At 39.4% G+C, this 10,747-nt stretch overlaps 1 protein-coding gene across 1 annotated transcript in view; it reads left to right on the top strand.

Moving 5' to 3' along the window:
• FAM3B (family with sequence similarity 3, member B) overlaps positions 1-6,208 on the top strand; it is a 22,240-nt gene extending 16,032 nt beyond the window's left edge. The window contains exons 8-11 of the mRNA XM_009328039.1: positions 2,976-3,026; positions 4,241-4,328; positions 5,067-5,199; positions 6,122-6,208. Coding sequence (XP_009326314.1) covers positions 2,976-3,026; positions 4,241-4,328; positions 5,067-5,199; positions 6,122-6,208 — 359 coding nt within the window. The remainder of the gene's footprint in view (positions 1-2,975; positions 3,027-4,240; positions 4,329-5,066; positions 5,200-6,121) is intronic.
• The last annotated feature ends 4,539 nt before the right edge of the window (positions 6,209-10,747 follow it).

Here is a 10,747-nt window from a genome sequence, read left to right on the forward strand (position 1 = left end):
GATAAACTTCAAAATATTTCTTGCAGTTTTTAACCCTTCCCCCCCCCCTTTTTTTTTTTTAAATACCTAATCTCAGGTTATTTTCTTCGTTCCTTTACATAAGCTGCATTCAACTGTTAGTTTCAAGTATGATTTTTAATTTTCATGGTGCGGGATAGCCAGTTTACAGTATGTTGAATGGTCAACACCTTCTAAAAGTCAAGTTCTTTCATGGCTTTTCAAACTGGACAGGTAGAGTGACTTCAAAACCTTGCAATGATCTTTTGTGTAGATATAGTCCACACAGAATACTGCCATAAAACCACATTTTATCTTGTTTTTTTCTACTGTATCTTTCTGGCTGCATTTGTACGAAGTACTTTCTTGATCTGGCTCATTTTAAAAGACTCATTGTGTGTCGTTGAAGGAAACTGAGTGATAAAATATGCAAGATTTTTAAGCCATAGCTCTTGTTTACTACGAAGTCTTGAATTAAATAACTGAAGAAAACATGAACGTCAGAAAGTGACTTAGCACTGGTAAATATAACTTTGGATCAGAACTTCTGGATGGATGCATTCTACTGATACTGTATTTATTTTGATTCCAGGCTTATAAGCGAAGAGAAGGGTAATGTTGGAAGAGGTATAAACATTGCCATTGTGAATTGTAAGTAAAAGAAAATATGTTAGAGAGAGACATACCTTTGTACTGCAATAAGTTACAAAGGTTCTTGGGGGGGGGGGTTGGTTTATGGGGTTTTTTTACTAGCTAGTATGGAAGGAAAGGGAGAGGCAAAAATTGCAAACTTGATTCATGTTAAGTGTAAGAAAAACAAATCTGTGTTTGAGAGAAATAGTCTTCCGGATAAACAAAAGAAACATGTTCATAATCAGTATAAGAAAATAGAAAATGTGTACATAGAAGCAGTATATGTGTACTCTATTAGATAAAAGAACTGCTTCTTATGTAACATAGCAAAAATATCCGTGATCTCCAGCATTAAGACCCAACTTTCAGGTTCAGCCCTCGATAAAAGGTATCTACTGCTCCACTGATAAGGGGCAAGCAGTAACTGAGAATTGCAGTTCTGCCCCAAGGTACAACCAAGGTACAAATTCCTTTTCCAGACTTGGTCAGTGGACCGAAAGACAAACTCAAAGCTTGATTAATATTAAACTGTCATTATATGTCTTTGCTTATAGTAGGAGCTATTGGAAAGCAGAAGGTGCAGTTTATTCTAGATCTGGAGGCACCATTTTAATTTAGATGAATGGGAATGGTGGTGGAGTGCAGTGTATTCAATAATGGATCCTGAGAAAAATGAATGCCTAAATGTTGTGGGGGCGGGAAAGAAAGGGAGTTCAGATGCACAGTGAAGTTGGCTTTGATCACAAAACATTTATGTTCCAGTTTTTTTGTCTCAGTATTGCTAAGCAAGATCTTGACCTTGTCTAAACTTGCATGATTTTATTGAAGTCACTGGGTTAAATTACCATAGACAAGAATCTGTTCCAATTTTTTTTTTCCCAGTGCAGGTTTTTTTCCTGCATTTTTTTTTTCCAATAAGGAATCATAAAAACTTTACTGGTTATAATAGGCAAACAGTTAAAAATGAGTTTTCAGCATACAGTGGTAGAGTAAGAGGGCGAATACTCATCTTGAATGCATAAGCAAGATTATAGCAAATAGGAGTAGGGAACTAGCATTGTCTTTGCATCTGACGTTAGTGAGGAAAAAGAAGTGATATATCAAATTTTACACATTTTTAAACGGCCATTTCTTTCATCACACATATAGTCATTTTAGCTACACTTTCATCTCCATCTGCAGGTAAATCTGTCCATTATCTCGAACCGCTTTGTAGTGAGACGTATTTTCTACATGTCCTCTAATTAGATCAGTCAAGCTAATGACTGTGCTCAATAAGTATTCTATGGCATCACACTTGTATTTTACTTCGTAATGATAACTCTTTCTTCTCTGAAAGAATATGGTCTTTTGTAAGAAGGAAGACAGAACTATTAAGCCCAAGCTAACAACACAGAGGGAGAGAGAAAGAATTTTGTGGATTTCTGCTGTCCTCACTACAGCCTTTTCCATTTTTTTGTGATCTCGGCTCTGAAGCAGCCCAGTTCTAGAATGCTGTTGTACCACTGACAGATTTTTGCCACCTTTTTCCCTCACCAGCGCGATAAACCTGCCATTTAGAGTCCTATGTTCAGAAGAATTTGCCTTCATGATTTTATCGTATATGGATCAAAGATAAGCCAGAAAGGAATCAGAAACTGCTGGATCTTCTCACTAGAGACGACCTGATGCACTCTAAATGGAAAAGACCCCCTCATGTAGCAGGGATCCAAGCAGGGTCTTGGATAACGAAAATCGATTAACTCAGCATGAATTTAGAAATTTGAAAAGCATTTCCAATTGTACATGTCTTGTTTAAACAAAGATAGCCATCTAAACAGCAGCATAATTTATGATGAATATTGACCAGAATGTTTTGGAATTACTAATTGCTTGCATGCCCAGTTTCTGATACGGTAATGATGAGTGTTGAGTTTCTGTCCACTGAGATTCAAATGGCATGAAAGCTTGCACATCTGAAACACTGCACAGAATAGTATTAAGCTCATTCAAATAGCCTTAGGCTTAACCAATTTTCCTATTTATGGTTGTGAGCTAGTATAGTATATATAGATATAAAAACATGGAAGCACGCAGTAAACTGAATTCCTTCTTTACAATAAAAAGTAATAAAAATGTTTTAGTCACATTTGATGATTCAGACACTATGTGAAACAAAATATTCTCCCCAAATCTTAAATGTTATTCCATATTCCTTCCAATTTAAAAACTTAAACAAAAGAAAACTCAAAAGTCCAATAATAGAGAAAATTAGAGATGCCTAGCTTTAGCTGAAAACGCTGTATATGCTGATTGAATTTGATCATTTTTGCTCATACTTACACAACTTTTTTTTTTAATTACAGATAAAACAGGAAAAGTTACATCGGCAAAATATTTTGACATGTGGGAAGGAGGTAGGGAAAAGAGTGCAACAGAGCTTCTGTTAGTATTTCAGCATTAAGAAAGAACTTATATCTATATAATTATCCTGTTCTTTCATATTGCTATGATTGTCTTATTGACAGGGATCAGCTAGAAACAAACAGCTGTTGTCTTCATAAAATATGCTCCAGCCAGATCTGATGACAAAGTTTGGCTGAAAAGCTGAATTCCTCCTGTTGGTTGAGATAGTTAATTGTCTTTTTTTTTTTTCCTTGCCTTTTTTTTTTTAATTGTCAAATTGCCATTTCTTATTTGTCTCTTCCCCCCCCCCCATTATTTCAGTCTGGTAGGAATAGCACTTAACCAGGTACCACACCCAGATACTTCACTCAGCAGAATTCCTTTTCCTGACATATTTTGTTCTATTTTAGTTGTAAAATCATCATAGGAAATATGCCAGTCTGTCTTTTAACATCTTTCCATGTAGCTAGAAAGATGATCTACTTTAAGAATAGCTTTTAACACGTTTTCCAAACTTTGAACAAAAACAGTTTCCTTACCTATTAGTAAGGAGAAACAGAATGCTATGAGGCACTGGAAGCTGATTCTCTGACCACTTAAGAATGCTGGTGGCTTTACGTGCATGAATAGAAATCACACTGGGACTAATCATGAGGCTACAATTTTATATATGGTATGTAGACTGTAATGGCTCCAGGGTGCCTGTTACATTTTTCTGTATGGAAAACAACTGTCTTGTGTATGTTTAGCAATTGCAAAACCAGTAAAAATAGCTTAGTGCTGCAAATACGCTGCCACTTAGTGAAAGTGGGTGTACAACAGAGTGTGTAACTCAGCTCTGAAGTTAGCATGGTAGTAGGAAGCTCACAGAATAGCAATGGCTTCTTCTGGGCTATTCCATGCTTTGCTTGTATGTATAATATTATGTGAGGTAAACATGACAAACCATCTATATCTTACCCTGGGCAAAAATGGCTTTTGTGGAAGCTCAGACGTATCTTTGTTTACTACCAGGAAATGCAGATCAATCCATGCTCTCCTAGCCTTCAGTGAGAACTAGCAGCTTTTTGCACCTTTCAAGATTAGGCCCTCTGCCGGTAAACAGAAAAATTGCCTAGTTAGGTCTCATTTTGAATAGACGAGGCCAAAAAGTGAAAACAAGTTGAAAGTAGGTGGAATGTGATATGTGTGTAATGAATAATGAGTTGCATAATTGATTCAACAGAGCACTCGGGAGAGATGGTGACTTTCATTAAAAACGCACCAGAAGGGTCCCTCCTTTTGATGGTGACTCATGATGATGGAAGCACCCGGTAAGCAAGTTATTCATGACAGGCTGAGGAACAGAGCAATTAATAGCTTGGAAATCACTACTGCATAATGGTGTAAAGGAATGGTAAATTTCACTCTATAGTGAGGGTTGTTCTCTCATTTCCTGCCTAAAAGGTTTTGATTCCATGTCCATTCAGTGCTTGCCCGTATCAGGTACGTTGATGCTTCCAAAGATGGATAGTGTTATATTTGTTTAAAAGCACCAGTGGTGCTCATAAAGGACATTGCTGTTACCTCTGGGTCACCACCTTCTACTAAGAAGGTATCCACACTTCCAATTATAATGTATCTAGTTTGCATTCCTTCCTACATCTTAACCTGATTCTTCAAGTGCTTTCAAATCTTCGGATTGTTTTAGTTGAATTCATGATATGGTAATCATACAGGGAAAGACTTAATCATTCGGTTGATAAGCATTTCGTGCCCTTGTCCTTATTTAAGAAGGGTTGAAACATCAAATAGTATTTGAGATACACTTTTCTTCCTGCTATGCTGTTGCAAACAGGTTGTATTAACATCAGGAATGTAGAGAGGAGGAAGAAAAAGAATTTTACCCTGTGAATTTAATGGCATGCTACTAAGACAGCTCTCAGGATTTTTTAAACTTCTCATCGTTGCTTCTGCTCACCTAGTAATGTAAAGCATGAATCCGCTGTGTTCTTTTTCAGCATTTTTCCCATCCTGAATTTTTAACACTTTTTCTCACAAAATTTTCCTAGGTTGAAAAATGACGCCAAAAAATTAGTAGAAGAGCTGGGAAGTAAAGAAGTATGGAACATGAAGTTCAGGTCAAGCTGGGCTTTTATAGCTGCCAAAGGCTTCAAGCTGCCAGATAATATCCAAAAAGAAAAGGTCAGATTCATTTTATTTTCACTTTGTATTTGTCTGTATATCAGGTATAGCCTTCAGGTGCAGATTTCTTGGGTTAGCTATAATAACTGTAGTCTGTTCAGTAAGCCTCAGTCGTACAAAGCAAGTTCTTTAAGGTGTCATCATTCTTTGCTTTGGATCTGGGCCACGTACAGTACTGACTTCTACTGCACCAGCACTAAGTCATCTGTAGACAACTTTCAGAAGTGACCAGCAATTCTAGAGAGTCTCAGTTTTGAAATGTCCAACCTGACATGCTGTACAGAGACTTACATTTTCTTCTGGAAGGACAAATTCTAAGGACTTCCTAAAAATAAAGACTGTTTTTATATGAAAACTGAGCTGTCTGAAATTGGCCATGCAAATACAGCAATGCTTGCATCACAAAACTTTTCTGAATAACTTGCCCTCAGGCTTCAGGAGGACTGAAGATACCATTTTTGTATCAGATTTCTGTTTGCATCTGTGACCTCGTATTTGCTTTCTGTAAGCCCAGTAGTGCTCATCGGTATGACAGAGAGGCAGACAGAAATGAGAAAAACCAATACAGAGGTCAGTTCCCTTGGTGACACTGGCTCCCTCCAAAGGCATGTGAAACTTCCATAGGTGTTTTTTTTCCCCAGAATATTGTTGCAATCTTCTTCACACTGCAGAGCTTCTGCAGGAAAAAGGTATTCTGTTTAGTGTATATTATGACAGTCTTCTGGGAAATAAATAAAGCACTGTGTAAGAGAGAAACTGGTGGAATCTTCACCCATTATGCTGAGCAAGATGTGCAACATGCTACTTAGCTTCCCAGTCCTACCCCATTACCCCTTCTGTTGTATGAGGTTTGACAAACTAGTTTGTAAATGGAGAACCAAATACTGATTTTTTTTTTTTTTTTTTTTTTTTTTTTAAACAGATAAACCACTCTGACAAGAACAACAGATATGGTGGCTGGCCAGCCGAAATCCAAATAGAAGGCTGTATCCCAAGAAACCTGATCTGAACGAATGCATACCTCATTAATAAAGATGATTCTATATTTTTATATCTATGACTCCAGTAAATTGCCTCCAGAACCCGATAAGCATCTGAACACTAATTGTAAAATAGGTCATATGCACAGTTTTTAACCTTTCTTTCCTCTGTGAGGTTTTACTCTAATCTGAAAACAAATAGGTATTTTGATGACAGGTGGAAATAAAATACTCTGGTTTGGAATTACAATGTTCAGGAAGTCAGTCATAAAATACCAGGATTTTTGAAAGTGAGTGTACATTGTCATTAGTAATTTTAGGGTTTTGGTTTTGTTTGTTTATTTGTGTGTGTGTTTTCTTTTGGTTCCCTTTAAAGACTAATATGCAAATATAACTTAGTCTAAATTGTAATATAAAATCACTGGAAATAAAGCAAATTATTTTGATGTTAGTTAATTAGTAATGTCATTTCTTTTCAGAAAAAGTATGGAAATAGCAGTTACATTTGTTGAACTGGTTTTAGTGATGTTGACAACATGGAATAGCAATGTTAACACATAAAGATCAAGTTACTTCAATTATTTTACCAAATTTAAGCTGTAAATCTACAAGGTTTGTTTTAATTATTTTTTTCTTCCTGTAAGTTTAACTTACTTAAAAAACTGTAGTGACTTCATGCAAGGTTAAGTGTTATTCCTGCTAACTGTAGAATCAAACACGATTGTAAGGGAACTGCAGAAGCCATTTATTCAATTTCCCTTTTTCTGAAGCACATCAAGTACGTCTGGACCTTTCTTAACTGGCATTTGTCCCCCTGTTGTTCAGAAGCCTCCCATATGGCAGATTCCACAGCTTAAGTTGCTTCCTGTAGCATTTCACTGTTATTCTAGTTATTCCCCAAACGTATGGAATTAACCTAAAAGGACTGAGCCAATTACACGGAGAATAACTCATCACCATTCTTTTTATGCCAGTCTATCATGTATCTAAAGACTGTCCTCATCAACTCTCTCATCCCTAGACTGAACCTACGTGGTACATTTTAATCTTTCTTTAAATTTTTGTCAATGTTAAAACGTTCATTTAGCAGCAACTCTCTTAACGTGCTGTGCTTCAAATGGGTCACAGCACTCTATGCTGTGAGCATCCCACACGCTAGACTTCGGGCAGGAGAAAATCAGAAGTGGTGACCTGAGAGGGTGGCTGCCAACAGCCAGATTCAGTCTGCTCTTGCTCTCCGTGTTGCCTGGTTGAAGCCCTCTCGGTGGTGCTCCAAATGTCTACCCTTGTCTCAGCTGCCACTACTTAGTTTTAGTCACTGCTGTGCTCCCAGCAGCTTTCTGGTATCACGTCCCCCACCAGTCCCCAGAGCTACATTGCCTGCTACCAGTTTGCAAACTGCTCCATAGCCCAGGGACGCTGCCAATGAAAGCAGTTAAATTAGTTAGACTCAATTTGACTTTGGCAGACTCACAATGGTTGCTCCTTATCACCTTGCTACTGATGAGGTGGTTACAAATTGAGTATGTAAATAGCTGTTTCAATATTTTTCCACATTGTCCTGGTTTCAGCTGGGATAGAGTAAATTTTCTTCCTAGTAGCTGGTACAGCGCTGTGTTTTGGATTTAGGGTGAGAACAGTGTTGATAACACACCCATGTTTTAGTTGTTGCTGAGCAGGGCTTACACTAGTCAAGGCCTTTCCAGCTTCCCATGCTCTGCCGACTGAGAAGGCTGGAGGTGCACAAGAAGCCGGGAGGGGGCACAGCCAGGACAGCTGACCCAAACTGGCCCCAGGGACATTCCATACCATGTGACGTCATGCTCAGTACATAAACTGGGAAAAGCTGGCCGGGGGGGCCGCTGCTCGGGGACTGGCTGGGCATCGGTCGGCGGGTGGTGAGCAATTGTATCGTGCATCACTTGCTTTGTGTATTATTATTACTATTATTACATTATTATTATTATTATAGTTATTTTATTTCAAGTATTAAACTGTTTTTATCTCAACCCACGAGTTTTCTCACTTGTGCTCTTCCAATTCTCTCCCCCATCCCAGCGGGGGGGGCGGAGTGAGCGAGCAGCAGTGTGGTACTTGGTTGCCGACTGAGGTTAAACCACAACACACATCTAAGTCATTCTTTTGTTCTTTTTTGCTTGTTCATCCTACAAGTTGTGTAGGCCAGGGGCCTCGTTTTGGTATTTCACACATCTAATAGTAAATGCATGTAAACTGTTTTAACACATGCTGAACTTGGTCTCATTCTTGAAACCTAGGGATTTGGATGGAAGACCCAAGGTTTGCTAGCAGTTGCAGTTCACAGTTAAGAAAACTTCTCTGCATCTGCTGCTGTTCCTTACACGTGTTTTAGCAAGAGAGGAGAGCTATCATAGGTGCCTAGCTTCCATGTGAGCCTGTGGTGGGACAAAGCTTCTGTGAAGATACTTCAGTGCTTATTCCTTGGGAGGTTTGAAGCAGTGGGTTCCAGGTGCCTTGTATGTGCTTCCTAGGGATGTTGTAGCACTGCAGCGAAATCAAACTTCTCCTGTGCTTCAGATGAAGTGACCTAACCAACTGAAAGTTAGCGTTCCTGTCATCCAGATCAATGCTAAGATGTATGGCTTGTGTATGTTTATTTTCTTAAGTGTACAGCCTCATGTCACCAATAATTTATTCAGGCAGTGTTCATGTTACTGGAAGAGCATTTATTCCTTTACATTGTAATCACCCTTTGTTACGTGCCTGAATTATAAAAATAACATAATTACAGTACTAATGGTTGGCAGTCCTCAGAGTGGCAAGCTCTGAGGCAGTCCTCGAACTCTGTGCAGTCTGACAGTCATTGCCTTCTACTCCAGGCCGCAATTAACCTTACGTCAATTACAATTAAATTTTATATCAATTTCTGTTTAGCAGTTACCATGAAGTGTGCAAGTACCCCAAGTACTCCATTCTCTGCAAATACTCCATTCTTTACATTCTTTACATTTGCTCTGTTCTTCACACTCTGCAAGTACTCCGTTCTTTACAAATGGTCAACTGTAAAAGGTGCGTACCCGTAATCTGAATCACAGATCAGGCCACCGAGAACCTTTCACAGCACAAGCCCCTGCAAAATGTTCTTTTAACTCTGTGTTTTCACTTTTTCAGGTGCAGTTGAGTCATCTAGACAAGTGTTAATAATCTGGAGTGTTGAGTAGCTATCATCAGCTTTGTTTTTCTTTGCTCATGCCACAGTCTTTAAATATGGTAGTCAGAGGAGCCTCAAGTACTTTGATAACTCTCTGATCTCAAGAAATCATGGCAAAGTGGTCACTTGAGCAAAAAAGGCGCTACTTTTTCAATCACTTTTCAGAATAGAAGCTGTCTTACAGAAAGTTGGTGTGAAAGAGGGACTTTGCACACACAACTTGAGCACTTTTAAATGAACTGCCTTCTAAGGAGGAGTGAAAAGCTTTTCCATGGACCTGTAATTCTGAAAAATTAATCTGGGGAACTGCTGAATAGCTTTGGACTTAATCAAAAGACCAGCAAGTTAAACACTTAATTTTATTTGGGGGTGAGGCCATGGGGTGTAGGATCCCTAATGCAGATCTCCTTCCGTACCTTCTCTGTCATGTGCTCTACACCACAGGCAAACTCGAGCGGTGGAGGTCAGTGCTGTCGGTGCCAGGTGACACTGTCAACCTCAAGCAGCGGGTAGGAAACAATTTGCTGTGCTCTCCTGGGCCGGGTAGGTGCTGTGGTCTTCACCGTGCCTCGTGAAATACTTCTGGGTGGTTAGTACAGCGTGCGGGATCACCACCACAAAATGAGGATAACACCTGCAGAGCAATTCGTCTTTTTCTAAACCCTAGCAAGTAAATCCACTGGGGAAACATGAGCTTTAGGCCGTAGCATTACTCAGGGCCTGGGTTCGTGTATTTAAAAGCAAAATGGCACAGCAGGTGGCAGCAGTGTCTTCCCAGATCCTCTGCATCGGTTTGTAGGAGTACCCGACCTCTCTGCGGTTACCTGTCCTGGACAGACACTGGAAGCCACAGACGCGGGTGGAGGTCACCCTGACTTTCGCTTGCGGCTGGGAGGGAAGCCAGCAGCTTTGCCTCTAACGCACCAGACTTTCCTTTCCTGTGCTTTGCCGGTGGCAGGCTCCCATTTCAAATATCCCCACCAGCACCAGCCTGCTGGTTGGCGTTCCTCACAAGAAGTGTTCGAGTAGGTTCCTCGTATCCCCTGACCATTTAGGTAGAGGTTTTAGATAGAAGCAATTAGAAAAAGTAGCTTTTGTTCCCACTTTTCCCTCTAGCATGAATGTGACACAACCAGTCACATAAAGAACGAAGTACCTGGACAGAAGCCGTTTTTCATCTGTCCGTTTAAGAGAATGAAAAGCATTTCAGGGTCTTGACATGTCTCTTAAAAATCCCTGGATCCCTGACAGCCCAATTTGATGGCAGCAGTAGGAAATATTAGTCAAATAATAGGTAACACTTTCAGTTTCTCAGTGGTAACCGTTTCTTTAGGTTCTTTGTGTAGTGTTGTCTACCTCAAAATGGGAAGTTTCCACT

The sequence above is a fragment of the Pygoscelis adeliae genome, unplaced genomic scaffold (assembly GCF_000699105.1).
Source record: "Pygoscelis adeliae isolate BGI_AS28 unplaced genomic scaffold, ASM69910v1 Scaffold154, whole genome shotgun sequence".
Classification (NCBI taxonomy): domain Eukaryota; kingdom Metazoa; phylum Chordata; class Aves; order Sphenisciformes; family Spheniscidae; genus Pygoscelis; species Pygoscelis adeliae.